This window comes from Oncorhynchus masou, chromosome 23 (assembly GCF_036934945.1).
Source record: "Oncorhynchus masou masou isolate Uvic2021 chromosome 23, UVic_Omas_1.1, whole genome shotgun sequence".
NCBI lineage: Eukaryota > Metazoa > Chordata > Actinopteri > Salmoniformes > Salmonidae > Oncorhynchus > Oncorhynchus masou.
The window spans coordinates 21102885-21126134 of NC_088234.1; the positions used below are offsets into that span (position 1 = coordinate 21102885).

General features: G+C 40.9%; 2 protein-coding genes across 2 annotated transcripts in view; one reads left to right on the forward strand and one right to left on the reverse strand.

The window, feature by feature from the left end:
• Positions 1-3145: 3145 nt before the first annotated feature.
• LOC135510543 (uncharacterized) overlaps positions 3146-23250 on the forward strand; it is a 37221-nt gene continuing 17116 nt past the window's right edge. Inside the window, exons 1-2 of the mRNA XM_064931555.1 lie at positions 3146-5378; positions 5452-5651. Of these exons, the coding sequence (XP_064787627.1) occupies positions 5646-5651 (6 nt within the window). The 5' untranslated portion in view covers positions 3146-5378; positions 5452-5645. The remainder of the gene's footprint in view (positions 5379-5451; positions 5652-23250) is intronic.
• Positions 12712-15229, reverse strand: LOC135510544 (uncharacterized). The gene is made up of 6 exons (XM_064931556.1): positions 15153-15229; positions 14647-15009; positions 14151-14501; positions 13906-14037; positions 13742-13791; positions 12712-13637 (listed from the first exon to the last, which is right to left on the reverse strand). The coding sequence occupies exons 1-6, from the start codon at positions 15196-15198 to the stop codon at positions 13494-13496; spliced, it is 1086 nt and encodes a 361-aa protein (XP_064787628.1). The 5' UTR covers positions 15199-15229; the 3' UTR covers positions 12712-13493.

Genomic DNA, 23250 nt, shown 5'->3' on the forward strand with positions numbered 1-23250 from the left:
ACACACCTGCTTCCCATTACGGTTTTCTTATTTCCCTATTTAACCCTCTGGTTCTCATTATGTTTTGTGCATGATTGTTCCTTGTTTTGTGTCAGTCTTTTGTGTTAGGGTGGGTTATTCCCTGCGTGGATTTCATGGTTCATTATTTCCAGTGTAAAGTACGTTATTTTACTCTGTACACTGTCCTGCGCCTGACTCCGTCCTCACCTCTGCACACTAACATTTGACACCTATTTTGTGTCCGAACTAAACATTTGTTGAAAACTTAAGCTGCATTAATGTCTGATTTTGCAAATAACTCACATTTAAATAAGACCTTGTATTTCCAAAACGTAAAATGCAAGAATGATCAAGATTGTAGTTGCAGAACATTAGTTTCTATTTATTTGCTCTCTAAATTCAGATTGTGAACATTTAATAATGAGAATGGCTCCTTCTCCAAAATCCACCTTGTTGGAATAAGAACTCTCTCATTAATATGTTGCTGAATCTGAGAGCTGCATGTCTGAGATCCTGCATGTCTGAGATCCTTTGCACTGAGAAGCGAGGGTTGCCTTTAAGTTAATTGTGGACACAAGGCGCATGACTGAGGATTGTACCACAGCTAGAATACACACAAAGGCAAATATGAATTGTATCAATAAAGTACCTGGGTGTCTTCTGTTGGGTTGTAATTTGAAATACTTGCTACACCAGAAGGTAATGGTTATGTGTAGGAGGAATGTATATGGTGGGGTCAAGTGAGGGTAGATAAGTGCCATGGGCCTGAAAAGTTACTAAGTAAGGGAAAAGGCAATCACATGGTTGCGGTCACTGATAAGGGTGGATAGCTGTGGATTAGTGAAGAATGTGAAGAATGGGCCGAGGTCAGGTCAGGTCACATAAAGGGAGAAGGAACAGTTTATTACCCACGTCACTTAACGTCCTGCCTAGCAACAAAGATGTAGTGTTTGAGAAAAGGAAGGGACTCTACCTAAAGGGGAGTATAAATACTTGTGCTGGTGGAAACATGTATTTGTCTTTGTAGCTGCTTGACCCACTGGGTGAATAAACTTGGTCAGTCTTACTTTCACTATCATTATCAGAAACATTAAGTGTAACACCTGAGAGTTTATTAGGGGCCAGTGTTTGTAACTGGATAGGTAGCGCTCTTGGCTGTAGTCTGGATACACCTTCTACTCTACACTAAACTAATGATTACAGTTCAAGAATGGATAAAACATATGATCTTGTAAGTGATAAGATACTGTGTTAGTCTACATGGCATGCAGTATGTCAGTGGATCTGTGTTTCTAATAGTGATGGGGGAGAACAACAACTGAAGAGAGTAACTGACTGACACCACATAGACATCCTTCTAGAACCACATAGTGAGTGAAAGGTCAACCAGGCCTAAACAAAACAAAGAGACGGTCTTGTCTTGAGCTCACAACAGATCAAAGTGTTCAGATACCTGTGAACAGCTCACTGAGTGCATGATGTGTGGGTGGGTTCAGCATGGTAACAGTAGGTTGTCTCTGCAGAAGCCCTCTGGACAAACATTCATACAGGCAAACTATGTACAAAACCCAAGAGATGGAATAAGGTTTTTTCCATATCAGTTGCTTAAATAGATTAAACAATGCAAAATTAATGCAAAAAGAAGGTGCATTCTGAACATAGGGATTTCAGGAGAGCAGTTCAATCAATTAACACATACAGCATAAGCAAGGATGCTGATGCTCAATTGAATTAAAATTGCAAGCTAATATTTTTCAAATGCACCACAAGCAACTAAGCAATCTCTATAAATAATCATTTGCAATGCAAAGCAATGATACAGTATCTCCTACTTTACTCCAAACCCCACCTCTAGTCTATTCACGCTGGTCTTAGCTTTATCTATTTCCGGGTGGTGTAGATGATGATGAAGATGATCAGACAGCAGAGGAGAAATACAGTTCTTATGATGTAGAGAAGGACCAAGATTCTCATCTGTGGATCAACGTCACAATATGAAATAATACAATTGCTCTTTAAATTACATGGACTGATCAGGTGAAAGCTATGATTCCTTTTTGATGTCACTTGTTAATAAATCCACTTCAATCAGGGAAGACTAAGGGGAGGAGACAGGTTAAAGAAGGATTCTTAAGCCTTGAGACAATTGAGACATGGATTGTGTGATTCAGAGGCTGAATGGCAAAAACAAATGAATATGCTTACATATGCTCTTGGTATCAACATCAGTTGTGTGCCTTAGATATCTTGGGTTCTATCACATGCAGCAGTTACAGTTTTCCTGATGACCTACAGGAGGACTTTTATACATAGAACATCACTTGATACTGTACGTACAGGATCAATAGGGGTGGAGCATCATGAGTGTATAAGGGGGTAACACCTACAGGATGAAGCAAGTGTCAGTCTTACTTTCACTATCATTCACAGAAACATTAAGTGTAACACCTGATAGTTAAGTAGGGGTCAGGGGTTTACCTGGGTGAGTAGGGCTCTAGGCTTTAGCCTAGTATACATTGTTTCAACTTATACTTTTAAACTCTTTAAATCAATTATTGTAGTTCAAGAATGAACACGAACATGTATTTTTTGTCCAGGACTAGGCATAATCTGCATCTGGGAATCTGGCCCATGTGATAGATAGAGGCTATGTAGCATGAAGTATGTCAGTGGACTGTGTTTCTAATTGTCATGGTCGTGATCAACAATGTAAACATGAGAGAAAACACACTGACACCACATAGATATCCTGCTGAAACCACATAGTGAGTCAAGGCCAACCAGGTACAAAGTAAAGAGACAGCCTTGTCTTGAGCTCACAGTAGACCAAAGTGTTCAAGTACCTGTGAACAGCTCAGGGACTACATGATGCGTGGGTGGGTTTAGCATGGTAACAGTAATTTGTCTCTGCAGAAGCCCCCTGGACAGTCATGGGTGAACAGGGAGTATGGGAGGGGGCTCTGCATGCACCCCTGTGTGGCCCCAGTGTTGAGGATCAGCGAAGTGGAGATGTTGTTTCCTACCTTCACCACCTGGGGGAGGCCCATCAGGAAGTCCAAGATCCAATTGCTCAAGGCGGAGTTGAGACCCAGGGCCTCAAGCTTAATGATGAGCTTGGAGGGTACTATAGTGTTGAATGCTGAGCTGCAGTCAATGAACATCATTCTTACATAGGTATTCCTCTTGTCCAGATTGGATAGAGCAGTGTGCAGTGTGATGGTCTGTGGACCTATTGAGGCGGTATGCAAATTGAAGTGGGTCTAGGGTGGCCAGTAAGGTGGAGGTGATATGATCCTTGACTAGACTCTCAAGCACTTCATGATGACAGAAGTGAGTGCTATGAGGTGATAATCACTTAGTTCAGTTACCTTTGCCTTCTTGGGTACAGGAACAATGGTGGCCATCTTGAAGCATGTGGGGTCAGCAGACTGGGATAGGGAGAGATTGAATAAGTCCGTAAAACACACCAGCCAGCTGGTCTGCGCATGCTCTGAGGACGCGGCTAGGGATGCCGTCAGGGCCGGCAGCCTTGCGAGTTTAAATGTGTTACTCACATTAGTCATTGAGAAGGAGAGGGGGTTCCCGCAGTCCTTGGTAGCGGGTCGCATTGGTGGCACTGTATTATCCTCAAAGCAGACAATGAAGGTGTTTAGTTTGTCTGAAAACAGACGTGGCTGGTTTTCTTTTTGTATTCTGTGATTGCCTGTAGACCCTGCCACATACGTCTCGTGTCTGATCCGTTGAATTGCGACTCGACTTTGTCCCTTTACCGACACTTCAAAGTATTGATAGTCAAACAACAAAACACCACGTGATGTAACATAATGCAACATATTTTACATAATGCATTCTGCTAAATGTATATAAGTTGGTGAGGTCACAATGGGGCGACACTAAGGAAAACCTGCGCAGGTTCTAGGGGTAAAACAGAAAAGGCACACGTGTAGTTCAAAGTATTAAGGGCGGCAGGGTAGCCTAGTGGTTAGAGCATTGGACTAGTAACCGGAAGGTTGCAAGTTCAAACCCCCGAGCTGGGGTTTTCATTGAAAATAAGAATTTGTTCTTAACTGACTTGCCTAGTTAAATAATGGTAAAAAATAATAATATTAGGTTGGAAGTAAAAGCTGCCTTGTGGAGGGAAAAAGTACACTGTTTGTGTTCAGCCATATTCCCAGTCATGTTTCCATGGTTAAATGCGTGGTTCCTGCTTTCAGTTTGGCGCGAATGCCTGCCATCTATCCACAGTTTCTGGTTAATGTCAGTTTTAATAGTCACAGTGGATACCACTTCCCCAATGCACTTCCTTATAAACTCACTCACTGAATCAGTGTATAAATCAATATTATTCTCTTAGGCTGTCCGGAAAATTTCCTAGTCCGTGTGATCAAAACAATTTTGAAGCGTGGATTCCGATTGGACCAGCATTGAATTGTTCTCATCACGAGTACATCCTGTTTGAGTTTCTGCCTATGAGACGGGAGGAGCAAAATGGAGTTGTGGTCAGATTTGCTGAAGGTAGGGCGAGGGAGGGCTTTGTATGCATCGCAGAGTAGCAGTGATCTAGTGTATTGCCCGCACGAGTGCTACAATCAATATGCTAATAGAATTTAGGTAGCCTTGTTCTCAATTTTGCTTTGTTAAAATCCCCAGCTACAATAAATGCGGCCTCAGGATATATGGTTTCCAGTTGGTATAGAGTCCAGTGAAGTTCCTTGAGGGCTGTTGTGGTATCGGCTTGGGGGGGGATATACACTGCTGTGACAATACCCAATGAGAATTCTCTTGGGGAGATAATATGGTCAGCATTTGATTGTGAGGAATTCTAGGTCAGGTGAACTAAAGGTCTTGATTTCCTGTATGCTGTTACGATTACACCATTAGTCGTTAATCATGATGTAACAAATCTCTTCGTCATCTGAGGAGTAGGAAGGATCGGACCAATATGCTGCGTGGTAAGTGTCCATGTTAATTTATTAGACTGAACACAAAAACAAAATAACAAAGTGAATGAAAGAAACTAAACAGTTCTGTAAGGTGACATACACTAAACAGAAAACCACTACCCACACCCATAGCGGGAAAACAGGCTGCCTAAGTATGGTTCTCAATCAGAGACAACGATAACCAGCTCTCTCTGATTGGGAACCATACCAGGCCTAAACATAGAAACACAACACCTAGACATACAACATAGAATACCCACCCACATCACACCCTGACCAAACTAAAAATAGAAACATACAAAGCAATCTACGATCAGGGCGTGACACATGGAACATGCACCCCCACCCCTCTTCTTCCCAGAGAAATGTTTCTTTCTGTCGGTGAGACGGATAAAGAATCCCAGTGGCTGTACCGACTTCGACAACATATCCCATGTGAGTGTATTATTATCCCTGATGTCTTCTGGAAAGCAACCCTTGCCCTAATTTCATCTACCTTGTTATCTAGAGACTGCACATTGGCGAGTAATATACCCGGAAGCAGTGGGTGTGTGCACGCATCCGGAATCTGACCAGGAGGCCGCTCCGTCTACCTCTTCTGCGGTGACATTGTTTTGGGTCAGCCTCTGGAATCAGATCCAAAGCCCTGGGTGGTGGTGCGAACAAAGGATCTGCTTCAGGAAAGTCATATTCCTGGTCGTAATGTTGGTAAGTTGATGTCGCTCTGATATCCAATAGTTCTTCCCGGCTGTATTTAATAACACTTAAAATTTCCTGGGCTAACAATGTAAAAAATAATACATAAAAAAATACTGCATAGTTTCCTGAGGACTAGAAGCGAGGCGACCCTCTCTGTTGGCGCCATCTTGCAAAATTTCAGTCGCATCTCGTGCCCTAAACTCGTCTGGCCAACGCATGTAAATACTTTGCCCGCTCCATAGCAAGCTGCTCTATCTGCACTGAAGTAATTCATTCATGTTGAGCTAAATGTAAAATAATTACTATATCTGATGTTCCAAAAGGAACAGAGGGGACGATATAAACTCTTACTTTTTATTGGTTAGATCCAGTTCAGAACTCTTGCAATTTCGGAACAGTGGAACAGAACTAAATAAATGTTGGTTTTGTTCTGAACGAAACAATTGGAAAATAATTTCAGTTCCAACCCCTTCTTAAAATACCATAAAGTTAAAGCGTTTCGTTTTTATTTCTTTACGTTTGGGTCAGTGGCAGACTACTGGCACATATGTCTCAAAATACTATAAAGTCAGAGTTACTGATTTGTATTTTTTCATAATTTGGGTCGGTGGCTGGGACTCCTGGTACATATGCCCTCTTCGACATACCGTACACTAGGGGTTTACATTGCATCTCTCACTACATGTCTGTAGAAGGCAGATCAAGCTTTCAGGATGAAGTGAACTCTAGTGAGGTTGGCACCTTTTTGACAAAATAAAGATGTGATCATTTGATACCTGGTGCAAATAAGTGATAAGAATTAGGCAAGTCATTAAAAGTAGTAAATAAAAACATGTTTATTGAAATATCACACAAGTATAAGAGGCAGGTTACAGAGTTCCATGTTACAACTATTATCAGGAAAAGGAAGAGTTCAGACATTTGAAAATCATAATATATATTTTGTGGTACACTTCTACAAAACCAAATGTATCCAGTCAGTCAACCTCAGCCACTATTGGTGAGGATTTGAGACTTCTGAAACCATCCTCGTATCAGCTTTCATACTTTGGGGGGAAATGATGGTGAAGCTAGGCCCCTGCAATGGTATTCTACAGCAAACCGGAAGTGTACAAAATAGCCAGGTCACACGGACACAGTCAAGATCAAAGTGGAATTCAGAGGAGGGGTGGGGCTTAACTTAGAATTATGCTGATCACAGGAGGCTGCTTAGGGGAGGTCATCTAATAACAATGGCTGGAATGGAGTGAATGCAATGGTATCCATATGTTTGATGCGTTCAATAGCATTCCGTTTATTCAGTTCTAGCCATTACTATGAGCCCGCCCTCCCCAATGAAAGTGCCACCGGCCGCCTGTGATACTGAATGGAGGACAGCCACATCCTGTCTATCTGACACACCAGAGTATATGGTTTCTTCCTCTCTCTGTTTTCTCCTCTGTCTCCTGGGCTTGGTACTCTCCTTTTCAGTGAACATCAGGGCAGTGTAGTTCAGGACATCCTCATCACTGTGGAGCTATGGGGATGAAACAAATACTCACTCAATTCAGACTCTGGGTTAAATCTAATGCTGTAATATTTAGCTTTAATACTCTTATCCAGTCTCGCTCTTGATACAGCAATTCTGCTAACCTGTTGGTCTGACGTGTTGGCATAAGGATTTCCGTACTGGCTCTGCTGAGAAGGGGTCCCTACTAAAAGATTAATAACAAAATATTCAAAACACTTGAAACATACTATGTATGTCATATTTTCTGCTTCAAAATGAAGTAGGCTTGTGAAACGAAAACAATGTCCAGAGAGGGAAGTGATAAGAGGAGGGCCAGCCTTCACCCGTCTTTATGATCTATAACTATTGTTACTATTGCTTAGTATGAAGACTTTTACTGTACCTGCACAGTGTTCACATCGTGACCTCTTCATTCTCACGAAGAGGAACATGTTGACAATCACACTCAGGATCACAGCAGTTGTCAGGCAAGATAGAATAATGACAAAAATATGCTTACTCTGATCACCCAACATATCTGAAACTTAAAAAACAAACATACAATAATTTAAAATGATTTTCTACTATTTCTTCTCAAACACTTTACCCATAGACTGGTGATGTTGGCTTAAAAGTTGAGGATCTACTATCTCTTCACAGTTATATAAAGTGACAAAGCCCTATAGTGCTTCCGGAAAGTGTTCAGACCTCTTCCCTTCTTCCACATTTTGTTAGGTTAAAGCCATATTCTAAAATGGATTAAATAATTGTTTTCCCTCATCAATCTACACAAAATACCCCATAATGACAAAGCGAAAACAGGTTTTTAGAAGTGTTTGAACATGTATGAAAAATTAAAAACCATAATACCTTATTTGCTATGAAACCCGAAATTGAGCTCAGGTGCATCCTGTTTCCATTGATCATCATTGAGATGTTTCTAAAACTTGATTGGATTCCACCTGTAGTAAATTCAATTGATTGGACATGATTTGGAAAAGCACACACCTGTCTATATAAGCTCCCACAGTTGACAGTGCATGTCAGAGCAAAAACAAAGCCATAAGGTCGAAGGAATTGTCCATAGAGCTCCGAGGCAGTATTGTCGAGGCACAGATCTGGGGAAGCGCACCAAAATATCTGGAGTATTCAAGGTCCCCAAGAACAGTGGCCCCCATCGTTCTTAATTGGAAGAAGTTTGGAACCACCAATACACTTCCTAGAGCTGGCCACCTGGCTAAACTGAGCAATCAGGGAAGAAGGGCCATGGTCAGAGAGGTGACCAAGAACCCGATGGTCACTCTGACAGAGCTCCAGATTTCCTCTGTGGAGATGGGAGAAGGAAAACCATCTCTGCAGCACTCCACCAATCAGTCCATTATGGTAGAGTAGCCAGATGGAAGCCACTCCTCAGTAACATGCACTTGACAGCCCACTTGGAGTTTGCCAAAAGAAACATAAAAGACTCACAGAGCACGACAAAAAAGATTCTCTGGTCCGATGAAACCAAGATTGAACTCTTTGGCTTGAATGCCAAGCATCACGTCTGGAGGAAACCAGTCTCCGCTCATCACCAGGCCAATACCAACCCTACGGTGACGGACGGCGGTGGCAGATTCATGCTGTGGTGAATATTTTTCAGTGGCAGGGACTGGGAGACTAGTCAGGATCGAGGGAAAGATGAACGGAGCAAAGTACAGAGAGATCCTTGATGAAAACCTACTCCAGAGCGCTCAGGACCTGTCCTTGAGTGGCCCAGCCAGAGCTTGGACTTGAACTCAGTCGAACGTCTCTGGAGATACTTGAAAATAGCTGTTCAGCAACACTCCCCATCCAACCTGACAGAACTTGAGAGGATCTGCAGAGAAGAATGGGAGAAACTCCCAAAATACAGTTGTGCCAAGCTTGTAGCTTCATACCCAAGAGGACCTGAGGCTGTATTCACTGCCAAAAGTGCTTCAATAAAGTACTGAGTAAAATGTTGATATTTCACATTTATAATTTGCAAACATTCCTATGTTTTTGCTTTGTCATTGTGGGGTATTGTGTGTAGATTGAGGGAAAATCATATTTAATCAATTTTAGAATAAGGCTATAATGTAACAAAATGTCCAAAAAGTCAAGTGGTCTGAATACTTCTTGAATGCATTGCTATGTAGGACACCCAGGCTCAATGCTCTTCTCACACTGATCACTACTCTCTCTATGGGTGTAAATGATTCCTGGATGGGATTCTCCTGAGCAATGTCTGAACCAATAGACACTGTGTTCTCCTGCACAGGTCTCAGTGTGTATTCTACAGTTCAGTCACAGTCTCCTGGTTGGACTTACTCCGACAGACTTCTGAAGAGGGTGGCAGAGTAAGATCATTGTGTGTAAATTGTATTTTCCTGCTATTTTTATTTATTGCCATTTTATTTGAATTGTATTGCGCAAAATGAATATTCAAAATTAGGGAAGGAAGTTAAGTTACCTTGGACAGTTAAAGCAATTAAACATTGATTTTGCCCACTAACATTGCATCACAGTATTATGTACGGAGCCTCCTAACTCTATCTTGGAGATTGTCAGGTTAAAGCTACCATCTTGTCTCCTCACACTCAGACGTTTAGTCTCGTTAAAGTCCTTGGTATAGTTGTAGACATATGAACTCTCTTGAGAGTGGTGAAATGATGATGCTATCAGAAGACGTTTCTCTCCAAAGGTCTGCTTTAACCAAGCAACATAGGTCATCATATCAGATTAACAAAAGCAAGTGTGAGACACAGTACCTCCCATCTCTGTACAAATCCCAGGGTCTGGTTGAACCATGTCCATATTCAATGCACAAACTGTAAAATATAAAAATATAAATAGATCAAGAAGAATTTCTAACCATTATAAAGACAGTACATCTCATTATACTTTCCATACTCATACTACAACTAATGTAAATGGATTCAAAATACTATGGCATAAAATTATTTGAAAAAGCATCCACTTTTAAAATTCTTACTTACTTATCGAAGTAGGCGTTAAACAAAAACATTGACCAATGTCATATCTTCATTGTAATGCCAATCCTTTCTGCATTGTATAGTGTGAGGGTCTGACAACGGGGCACCTCTTTTATGATGACACTTTACATGTAGCCGTCATACAGTAGGAGGGAACACTGAACTGAGAGACTCTATTGGCTGTCTGAACAGGAATAAAAGCTACAGTCTAGCAAGTGTATTTACAACAGTTTGAGCAACCCAGACAGACTTTTAAAGAAGACAATCAAGTCAGAGTTATTAGATCAAGCTGATTAAATCCTGGCTTGATACCATACTTATTTACTTGTGAAGTGAAACTTATTAAGAACAATTTTCTTTTGATGTTTGGACAAACAGTAAAGGATCATATTCCGCTCTCTAGTGCCTCTGGTACTGAGCCCATCCCAACCCAGCCCAGCCCAGAGGTAAAATTAATCCAAAATGTAGTAGGTTTCTTGCCCACAACCTCCATTTTTGGCTCAAGGTTTTCATCTCAGGCCTCCAACATTAAATAGTATTATTAGTGTGGCAATAGCATGGCCTATTAATTCCAGACCTTTGTTGGTTACTAATGCCCTTTTAAATATGGTATAGCTATATTTTTGCCCTTTCTTTTAATGTCAGCCCAGATCCTCTAATTAATTAACCTCAGTAGAGCCACTGCACTGTGCATGTCTCTTTTAAGTACATTATGTCTCTGTAGTACTTTGTCTTTCTAATACATGTCTTCTTTGATATAAGTATACCTTAAGTATTTGAAAGAAAACAAATATTATTTGTCCAGCTGGTCATTCAACAGTTACAATACTCCAGATGACCAGTAGAAGGTCTGTTGTGTCTAGAACATGTCTTGTCATGTACAGTATAAAGGTGAAGGGGGGTAGCAGAGTACATATGCGAAAACACCAACAGAATGAAACAAGACTATTGTATGTCAGTCTCATTCCCTGTATATCCTTCACAGAGACATGCACTGACTGATGTGTAACACCTAAGAGTGCATGTCTGATTGGACACCAGTCAACTTTCCAACCAATACATGACACATTTGATCCACTCTATTTTTCACTCCTGTTAGTATGGTTCTTAAAGGAAGCAATCTATCAGAAGGAGGATCCTCCTCCATTGGTCTCCTTCTGACAGAGGAACCTGCAGTAGTTTTTGTGCTGTACAAGACTTGTCTGGTTGAGAATGTACTGAAAGTTCTCCCATGACATCATCATAAAGTCACCCCCCCCCCGAGCCCATCGATATAGAATAGATTCAATTAACTCTCTCATGTGTGATACAGCACAGAGAGTTCAAATAGTTTTCATCAGCAGTTCTTTGTGGTTTGTAACTGATTTCAGATAACTAAATATATATTTCAGTCAGTTTAATAAATAACTGTTTTGCTGACTGTAAACCGTCAGGGGCAACATGAACAACAAGTAAAGATAGTGAGAACAACAGTGACAACACATAGACATCCTGCTGAAAACCACATAGAGACACAGAGACACAGAGAGCAGGTAGGAGGTTCCTGTGGGTACAAAGTCAGCAGGCCCACCTGACCAAAGCATAGACACAGACTCATCTTGGGCTTACAGAAGACTGCAGAGTACCTGAGAACTTGTTCACTGTGTGGGGGTGGGTGTAAATAGGTTGTCTCCCATTCTTCTTCAACCACTCCCTGGAACTCAATTTTAAAATAACGACACGTAAACATTTGTCATTGTCCACATCATATAGAGATCACTCTGCTATTCATTTTATTTTGAGGGATTGCGTGGCTCCTCCTGGTAACTAAGCTACACTTTATAATATCTTAGTTGATGTTAGTATTAATGATTCAGTGATGTACAATTCCAGGCCTGTTTGAGGCATGTGAATACATGATGCGGAAATGCGTTTATAACATGTTACATACTTCTAATAAGCATGTACTAAACAATATAACCTTGTTTTAGATTATTAACAGCCAAACGTTGGGTTATTTGGGCACTTGTTTGACCACTATTTCGGCTAGACACAAACTATCACAGGAAAGTACGTTTTCAACTAATCAACATTTTGAACATTTTCACAACTTCTAAAAATGTATGAGACTCGACTGGCAAAGCAGTCACAGGAACTTCCATATACACTGCTGCTCCAAATTGAAAGATAAATTAATTGCAGTCCTGCAAGTTAGATTTATTTTGTCAATGGTTTCTGAAAACTGCTAAATCACAATGTGTACATTGTCATACTTGAAATCAGTTTCTCAACAACATACTGTTCAAATTATATTCAGCTAAGATTTTTATTTTTAGTTCAGGCTTTTCTCATGAAGAGAGTGACATGGTTGTTTGTGGTTTAGATGAACTGAGGTGTGTGTGGAAAGCACGTGATGAGGACTGACAGTCATTGCTGGGGGTTAGAGATGAGTTGAGCTGAGTGTTAAATCTAGTTAAGGCAGTCAGAACACCGCAGAGATGTTTTTAGGATACATCTAAAAATTAGTTTCAGACAAACTTAAACACCAGTCAATAGATGCATATTTACAGTGTATTATGCAACTAAAAAGAGCTTTGTGACTGAGCGCAAGCCTAATATGGTTGTTGCACACTGAATCTGTGGGTGAAATTTAAGAACTGAGACAAATATGAATGTAACCCAAACAAGATCTCTATATGTAAGCAGTTTAATGTTTTATTGGATCTACTCTAAAATGCGCAACCACACCAATGTTAATAAACAAATTAGGCACATTTGGGCAATCTTGATACCATTTTTTTTACATAAATACAATGGTTCATTGGATCAGTCTAAAATTTTGCTCATACACTAATGCCATTTTTTTGTGTATTATCTTATACCAGATCTATTGTGTTATATTCTACTACATTCCGTTCACACTTCCATAAACGTCAAAGTGTTTCCTTTCAAATGGTACCAAGAATATGCATATCCTTGCTTCAAGGCCTGAGCTAAAGGCAGTTAGATTTGGGTATGTTATTTTAGGCGAAAATTGAAAGAAAAGGGGGTAATCCTTCAGAGGTTTTAATTCGGGATCGATGACCCTTCCACGGGACGGTTGAGCTAACATAGGCTAATGTGATTAGCATGAAGTTATAAGTAACAGGAAAAATTCCCAGGACATAGACATATCTGATATTGGCAGAAAGGTTACATACTTGTTTATCTAACTGCACTGTCCAATTTACAGTAGTTATTACAATGAAAGAATACCATGAAAAGTTATTAAAAGGAGCTTGAACAGAATACAACAAATTGTAACACACAATGAAAAAGCCATAGTTAAGCATATAGTGTAGGAAACAACAAATCAATTCACATTATTAAAGAGCAAAAGTTGATGTTTCAGTCCATGTTTTGGCACCTCACTCCAGAGTACACAGTGTCTCTCTCCATGGTGCTCCTCTGTCTCCGGCTCTTTGGCTTCTTGTGGATGACATTCAGGGCAGCGTAATGGACCGACGTGAGTGTGTGATCATCTTCTTGAGCCTAAGAGGAATAACAAAACAAATCAGGAAATTACCTGATCATTTGATAGAAGGATCTGTTTACAGTTAATCCAAAAATGTTATATATCTTTATGGTCTGCATACCTGGTTATGAGAACTGACGACTGCCAGACCACGTGTCTGAGGGTGCATTCCTTTTAGTAAAACACATGAAGGAATCATTGTCATACAATCAGTTTCATGACTAAAATATATCATAAACCTCACCAACATCTTAATCATATATTGTTGGCAATGATAACGCTTACCTCTGCAGAGTAGAGAGGTTTTCTTGATCATCTTATACAAAACATAAGCAAGGATAATGATGAGGATGACACAAAGAGCCAACGCTACACCCAGACAGTACACCAAGAGAACACGGTCCTCTTTACAACCATCTGTGGAAATACAGACCGTGACAGAGGAGATTCAGGACATTTTGATCCACCAGACATTGGTTTATTCATAGCACCATGAAAGAATATCAGAACATATCAGAATGATTATTTACGGTCAACATCCAGCTTGGTCCCGTTCCCAAACAGTATCTCCCCACATGAGGCCACAGCACAGTAGTAAGTCCCAGCATCAGAGAGAATGATGTTCCTCTTTGGGAGGTTATAGACACAGCTCTGTGTTGGAGACCCAGCCTCAGGGCTCTTCTCACACTGATCACTCCTGTCTCCATGGGTGTAAAGGATTCCTGGATGGGATTCTCCTGAACTATGTCTGAACCAATAGACACTGTGTCCTCCTGCACAGGTCTCAGTGTGTATTGTACAGTTCAGAGTCACAGAGTCTCCTGGCTGGACTGACTCAGACACAGGCTGCTGGTGCACAGACATGCTGTTGGACTCTGAACCTGAAGAGAGTGACGGAGTAAGATCATAGTGTTTAAATTGTATTTGCCTGATATATACTGTACATTTAGTGCCAAATTGTAAAGTATATTTCTAATTTAATGGTGCAAAAATAAAATCCCAAATTAGGGAAGGAAGTTAAGTTACCTTTTACAATCAATAAAGTTCCATCTCCAAATTTAACTTTGCCCACTTTCATGGCACCACAGTAGTATATAGCAGAGTCCCATGGCTCTGTCTTAGAGATGGTCAGGTTAAAGCTGTCAACTCCTTTCTTCACACTCAGATGTTTAGTGTCAGTGAAATGCTTGGAAAAGTTGTTGAAGTAATAATATTGTCCACTGGAAAGTGTCGATGTCATGAGAAGGGGTTTCTGTCCAAGAGTCTGCTTGAACCAAACAACATAGGTATTCACATCAGTTGGCCAAAAGCAAGTGATATTCACACTAGCTCCCCGGTGAGTAACCATCACTGGGTTTGGTTGAACAATGTCCTTGGTTAATGCACAAACTGTAAATCCAAACAAACATGAATCAAAGATCAAGATAAAGACACAATTACATCTAAAATACTTGCTTCAAAGTAATTCAACTGGATTCTAAAAGCCAATAATATATAGAATGTTTGAAAGGATGTAAATAAACATGTCTTACCGGAGTTGGCATAAAACAAAAAGATTGCCCAATGTCTGATCATCATTGTAACGTCAATCCTTTCTGCACTGTATAGAATGAGGGTCTGACAACGGGGCACCTTTTATGTGATGGCACTTTACATAGCTTTTATACAGTGTAGGAGGGAACTCTGAAACAAGAGATTGTATTGGTTGTTTGAACAGGAATAAAGAGTACTAGCAAATATAGCAAATATGTCGTCTGGTTTACCACAATTTGAGCAGGAAAAAAAACGTTTAAAGAAGACATTGTAAACCAAGTCAGAGTTATTGTTTTGAGACAATCAAATAGTGGCTTGATTCAGCTGGTTACTTATTTGGGAAATTACAATTTAATTACATACCAGTTCTCTTATGATGTTTGGGCAAACAGTGAATGATCCTATTCTGCTCTCTAGTGCCCCCGATACTGAGCCCATCCCAACCCAGCCCAGCTCAAAGGTTACATTAATCCATAGTATGTTTTTAGTCTGTCTGGCACCTAACTCATACCAAAGACAGTAAAAATGGGGACTGATAAGCTTTGCTAATTAAATCAAACTCAAATTCACTTGTCACATGCTTCACAAACTAAAAGTAAAATGCTTACTTGCGGAATCTTCCCAACAATGCAGAGAGAAAAAAATGAAATAATGGAAAAGTAATTACATGAGGAATAAATACACAATGACTAATGATAACTTGGCTACATACACGGGATACCACTACCAAGTCGATGTGCAGGGATATGAGGTAATTGAGATAGGTATGTACATAAAGGTAGCGTTAAATTGATTAGGCATCAGAATAGAAAATAATCAGTGACAGCAGCGTATGTGATGAGTCAAAAGAGCGTCAAGCAAATAGTCTGAGTAGCTATTGGTTAACTATTTATCTAAGTATTTAGCAGTCTTATTGCTTGGAGGTAGAAGCTGTTCGGCGTCCTGTTGGTTCCAGACTTGGTGCATCGGTACTGCTTGCTGTGCAATAGGAGAGAGAACAGTATGACTTGGGTGGCTGGAGTTTTGACAAGTTTTAGGGCCTTCCTCTGGGCCTGTTGTAGAGGCCCTGGATTGCATGGAGCTCGGCCCCGGTGATTAACTGGACCATACGCACTACCCTCTGTAGTCCCTTGTAGTCGGATGCCAAGCAGTTGCCATACCAAGCGGTGATGCAGCCATTCAAGATGCTCTCAAGGGTGCAGCTGTATAACATTTTGAGGATCTGAGGGCCCATACCAAATCTTTTCAGCCTCCTGAGGGGGTAGAGGTGTTGTTGTGCCCTCTTCACGACTGTGTTGGTGTGTGTGGAACATGGGAACAGTTGTGTTTGACCCAACACAATGATACAACAGACTGTGCGGGTTTTGACATTATCGATCATAGTCTGCTGCTGCAAAAATGTAAATGTTATGGCTTTACAGTCCTGCTATATTGTGGATGAAGAGTTACCTGTCTAACAGAACACTGAGGGTGTTCTTTAATGGAAGCCTCTCCAACATGATCCAGTTAGAATCAGGAATTCCACAGGGCAGCTGTCTAAGCCCCTTACTTTTTCAAACTTTACTAATGAAATACCACTGGCTTTGAGTAAAGACCATATGCAGATGACTCAACACTATACACGTCAGCTACTACAGTGAGTGAAATCACTGTAACACTTAAATAGTAGTCTTAAATATTTCAAAAACTTAAAGAATTGTATTTTGGACAAATCATTCACTAAACACTAAACCTCAAATAAGTATTGTAATAAATAATGTGGAAATTTAGGAAGTTGAGGTGACTTAACTGCTTGAAGTATCCCTGGATTGTCAACTGTCATTGTCAAAACATGGTGATACAACAGTGGCTAAGATGGGGAGAAGTGCTGCTCTGCCTTTTTAACAACACTATCAACAAGTCAGGTCCTACAATCCCTAGTTTTGTCGCACCTGAACTACTGTTCAGTCATGTGGTCAGGTGCCACAAAAGAGGGACCCAGGAAAATTACAATTGGTTCAGAACTGGGCAGCACGGCTGGCCCTTAAATGTACACGTAGAGCAAACATTAATAATGTGCATGTTAATCTCTCATGGCTCAAAGTGGTGGAGAGATTGACTTCGTCACTACTTGTTTTTGTAAGAACTGTTGATATGTTGAAAGCACCGAGTTGTCTATTCAAACTTCTAGCATACAGCTCGGACAACCATGCATACCCCACATATCTACACAATCCGCAAGTCTAGAACAGAGTATGATGCGCAGTACTATGTAGAGCCATGACTACATGGAACTCTATTCAACATCAGGTAAATGATACAAGCAGTAGAATCAGATTTAAAAAACAGAATAAAAATACACCTTATGGAACATCTGGGACTGTAAAGAGACACACACAGACACACAAATAAACGCTTACACATACACATAATAAGGTGTCTATCAGGCACACGTACACATGGATTTTGTATTGTAGATATGTGGTAGTAGAGTGGTGGCCTGAGGGAACACACTTAATGCATTGTGAAAAGTGTTATGAAAAGTATTTGAAATTGTATATAAACTACCTTAATGTTGCCGGGCCCCAGGAAAGGTAGCTGGGGATCCTTAATAAATACAAATGATAATTCCTTAGTGATGTGGACACCGAGGAACTGGATTGGGTTCAGGGTGTCTGGGATGATGGTGTTGATGTGAGCCATGACCAGCCTTTCAAAGCATTTCATGGCTATTGATGTGAGTACAAAGGGGCGATAGTCATTTAGACAGGTTATGTTGCCGTTCTTGAGCACAGGGACTATGGTGGTCTGCTTGAAACATGTAAGTATTACAGACTGGGTCAGGAATAGGTTGAACATCTCAGTGAATACACTTGCCAGCTGGTCAGCGCATGCTCTGGTAATCCATTTGGACCTGCTGCCTTTTGAATGTTAACCTGTTCAAAGGACTTACTCACATTGGCTACGGAGAGCATGATCACATAGGCGTCCGGGACAGCTGGTGCTCTAATGCATGTTTCAGTGTTGCTTGCCTCGAAGTGAGCAGATATTTAACTCGTCTGGAAGGCTTGCATCACTGGACAGTTCGCAGCTGGGTTTCCCTTTGTAATCTGTGATAGTTTGTAAGTAATGCCACATCCGACGAGCGTAAAAACCGGTGTAGTAGGATTCGATCTTGGTCCAGTATTGACGCTTCGCCTGTTTGATATTTAGTCAAAAGGAATAGCAGGATGTCTTATAAGCATCCGGATTAGTGTCCCTCAGATTTAGCTCATTGCAGATGTTACCTCTAATCCATGGCTTCTGGTTGGGATACATACATACGGTCACTATGGGGATGACATCCTCAATGCACTTATTAATGAAGCCTGATGTGGTGAACGTATTCAAGTCTGTGCTCGCGAAACAGTCTTGCAGTTTAAAATCAGCTTCATCGGACCACTTCCATATAAAGGGTGCCACTGGTACTTCCTGTTTGAGTTGATGCTTGTAAGAAGGAATCAGGAGTATACAGCTGTGGTCAGTGCAAGTTTCTGGTGGTAAATAGACAGCTACAAAAAATATAGATGAAAACTCTACTGGTAAATAGCATGGTCTAAAGCTTATCATGGGGTATTCTAACTCAAGCGAGCAGAACCTCAATTCTTCCTTACTTTTAGAGATCGCGTACCAGCTGTTAACAAAGTGACACACACACCCTTTCCCCTGAGCTTTCCCGACTCTTCTCCCCTTCCCCCACCACCGTCCGGAACCATGAGTAGCGGGTACCATAAACCTGCCTCTCAAACTCTCTCTGACCTGTGTGACCTGTGCCCTGACAGGTTGTTAGGGAGGTTATGGTTATTATGGGGTCAGACATCGGCCCAACCTCTTGACAATACAGGTCACACAATACTTTCAGTCTCCTTCAAACATTGCCAGAGAGCAACATCTCTGTCTCTGCCCATCAACAACTGTACTCAATACCATATTTTTGTGGGATGGAGGCATGCACAAAGTGAGTTATGTGATATTTGTACATTGTTCGTCATAGGTAGTTACTATCGTTGTATGCTGCCTTTGTGTATAGCTATATTGTAATATGTAGGTAGCAAATACATTTTCATACAGCCCTTCGCTTGTTAATAGCCTTGTTGCTCTACTTGTACTATGAGATAGTATTGTATACCGTAAATTCATTACCTCTCAGAGGTGTCAGGGACCAGTTTACGACCCATAGCCTGGCCTGCTAGGCTTCAGAGGGGAGGGGAGCCTACTGCAGGAGTTAGAAAGTTAATGAGTTTGTGTCTTTGAGAGAGGTCTGTGAGAATGAGATGGTGTGCTAAGGCAGGGAATTTGAAACCGTTACAATACTCCAGATGACCCATAGGAGGTCTGTTGTGGATAGAGGTGGACAGTTCTTGAGGGAATCATTTGTGTATATGGGGGAAATTCCTACAGAATGAAAGAAATCTAACAAATCTATCATTCTCAATCCCTATCATTCACATAGATATCCATTACTGAACTGTATCACCCTAGAGTTTAGTAGGGGTCAGGGGTTTACCTGGGTGGGTAGGGCTCTTGGCTGTAGCCTGGACACACCTTCTACTCTACACTCTGTAAACTAATGATTACAGATTAATAATTTATACAACTTTTCAACTGGTAAGTAATAAGATACTTTGTGAGTCTGCATGGCAGTGGTCTGTGTTTCTAATTGTCATGGGCGTGAACAACGAAGAATAAGAGCAACTGATTGACACCACATATAGTAGACATCCTCCTAAAAACCACAGTGTGTACCAGGGTATCAGGCCTATCCAAAGCGTAGTGATGCCGTCGTTTTGAGCTCACAGCAGACCAAAGTGCTCAGATACCTGTTAACTGCTCACTGAGTGCGTGATGCGTGGGTGGGTTTAGCATGGTAACAGTAGGTTGTCTCAGAAGCCCTCTGCACAAACATTCATACAGACATAATGTACATACAGAACACAAGAGAAAGACTAATTCAATTTCAGGTGGTATCAGTTGTTTAAGTTGTTGACACAGGATGATGTAGAAAGGTCTTGTAAGTCATTATCTTGAAGGTTTTACTTGTTTGTTGGTTTGTGGTTGTCTCACCACTCTGGACAGACCTGGGTTAAATAGGAGACTATTTGTTTTCTCACACTTCCTTTAGGTGCTCTTGATTTATCTTGCCTCCATTGCGCCGGTCAAGCTTAGCAAGTGTACATAAAGAATTGGAAAGGAAACTAACACTATTTTGACCATGTCATTCAACAGTTACAATACCTCAGACGACCAATAGGAGGTCTGTAGTGCATAGAGCATGTCTTGTCTTGTCATGTACAGTATGACGGTGAATAGGGGTGGAGCATCATGAGTACATGAGGGGGAAACACCTACAAAATGAAACAAGTACATTTTAGTAAGTCATACATTCCCTGTATATCATTTACAGAAACATGCACTAACTGATGTGTAACACCAGAGAGTACATGGCTGACATGACACCCCAGCTTATTAACTAATACATGTGACACATTTTATGTAGTCTGTTTCATTCTCTGGTTAGTGTTGTTCTAATAGGAAGCAATCTATCAGAGGGAGGCTCCTCCTCTATTGGTCTCCTTCTGACAGAGCATCCTGCAGTGGTCTTATAAGACTTGTCTGATTCAGAATGTACTGAAATGCCTCCCATGACATCATCATAAACTGGCCCCTCCCCCTGAGCCCATAGATCTAGAATACATGTATCACACATGAGACAGTTCACTCAGAGTTCAAATAGGGTTCATCAGCAGTTCGTTGTGGTTTGTAACTGATATATGATAACTAAATATATAGAGTCTGTTTTAAAAATAGCTTGTTTTGCTGTGGATTTAAGCTGTCAGGGCCAACATGATCAAAATGTTAAGATATTGATAACAACATTGACACCACATAGACATCCTGCTGAAAACCACATAGGGACACAGAGAGCAGGTAGGAGGGTCCCGTGTGCTTACAGCAGCCAGCAGGCCCTCCCACCAAAACGTAGATACGACCTCATCTTGTGCTTACAGCAGACTGCAAAGTACCTGTGAAAAGTACCTGCAGTTCTTTGTGGTTTGTAATTGATATATGATAACTAAATATATATATATATATATATATATATATATATATATATATTAGTGTCCCTTTTATAAATAACTGTTTTGCTTTGATTGTAAGCTGGCAGGGGCATCATGAGCAGCAAGTAAAGATAGAGAGAACAAAAGTGACACCACGTAGACATCCTGCTGAAAACCACATAGAGACATAGAGACACAGAGAGCAGGTAGGAGGGTCCTGTGTGCACAAAGCCAGCAGGCCCACCTGACCAGAGAGTAGACACAACCTCTTCTTGTGCTTACAGCAGACTGCAGAGTACCTGTGAATTTGTTCACTTTGTGGGGGGTGGGGGTGAATGACATGCAATCAACACAACTAAAAGATGACGACACATTACAGAGAAATGACTTGAATAAATAGGTTGTCTCACATACAGTGCCTTGCGAAAGTATTCGGCCCCCTTGAACTTTGCGACCTTTTGCCACATTTCAGGCTTCAAACATAAAGATATAAAACTGTATTTTTTTGTGAAGAATCAACAACAAGTGGGACACAATCATGAAGTGGAACAACATTTATTGGATATATCAAACTTTTTTAACAAATCAAAAACTGATAAATTGGGCGTGCAAAATTATTCAGCCCCCTTAAGTTAATACTTTGTAGTGCCACCTTTTGCTGCGATTACAGCTGTAAGTCGCTTGGGGTATGTCTCTATCAGTTTTGCACATCGAGAGACTGAAATTTTTTCCCATTCCTCCTTGCAAAACAGCTCGAGCTCAGTGAGGTTGGATGGAGAGCATTTGTGAACAGCAGTTTTCAGTTCTTTCCACAGATTCTCGGTTGGATTCAGGTCTGGACTTTGACTTGGCCATTCTAACACCTGGATATGTTTATTTTTGAACCATTCCATTGTAGATTTTGCTTTATGTTTTGGATCATTGTCTTGTTGGAAGACAAATTTCCGTCCCAGTCTCAGGTCATTTGCAGACTCCATCAGGTTTTCTTCCAGAATGGTCCTGTATTTGGCTCCATCCATCTTCCCATTAATTTTAACCATCTTCCCTGTCCCTGCTGAAGAAAAGCAGGCCCAAACCATGATGCTGCCACCACCATGTTTGACAGTGGGGATGGTGTGGTCAGGGTGATGGGCTGTGTTGCTTTTACGCCAAACATAACGTTTTGCATTGTTGCCAAAAAGTTCAATTTTGGTTTCATCTGACCAGAGCACCTTCTTCCACATGTTTGGTGTGTCTCAGATTTGTGCAATATACGACTGATTGTTGTCCTATGCACAGAGTCTCCCACCTCAGCTGTAGATCTCTGCAGTTCATCTAGAGTGATCATGGGCCTCTTGGCTGCATCTCTGATCAGTCTTCTCCTTGTATGAGCTGAAAGTTTAGAGGGACGGCCAGGTCTTGGTAGATTTGAAGTGGTCTGATACTCCTTCCATTTCAATATTATCGCTTGCACATTGCTCCTTGGGATGTTTAAAGCTTGGGAAAGCTTTTTGTATCCAAATCCGGCTTTAAACTTCTTCACAACAGTATCTCGGACCTGCCTGGTGTGTTCCTTGTTCTTCATGATGCTCTCTGCGCTTTTAACGGACCTCTGAGACTATCACAGTGCAGGTGCATTTATACGGAGACTTGATTACACACAGGTGGATTGTATTTATCATCATTAGTCATTTAGGTCAACATTGGATCATTCAGAGATCCTCACTGAACTTCTGGAGAGAGTTTGCTGCACTGTAAAGGGGCTGAATAATTTTGCACGCCCAATTTTTCAGTTTTTGATTTGTTAAAAAAGTTTGAAATATCCAATAAATGTCGTTCCACTTCATGATTGTGTCCCACTTGTTGTTGATTCTTCACAAAAAAATACAGTTTTATATCTTTATGTTTGAAGCCTGAAATGTGGCAAAAGGTCGCAAAGTTCAAGGGGGCCGAATACTTTCGCAAGGCACTGTACTTATTCAACTACTCCCTGGAAGTCAATACAAAACTACACACAGACACCAGTCATTGTGTTAATCAT

Excerpts from the sequence above, each read along its gene's own strand:
- LOC135510544 (XM_064931556.1), bottom strand. The coding sequence starts at position 15,198 with ATGATGATCAGACATTGGGCAATCTTTTTGTTTTATGCCAACTCCG. Across the intron at positions 14,038-14,150 it reads GACCAAGCTGGATGTTGACC|ATGGTTGTAAAGAGGACCGT; the intron begins GTAAATAATCAT and ends GTATTTCCACAG. Across the intron at positions 13,638-13,741 it reads TCGTCAGTTCTCATAACCAG|GCTCAAGAAGATGATCACAC; the intron begins GTATGCAGACCA and ends TATTCCTCTTAG.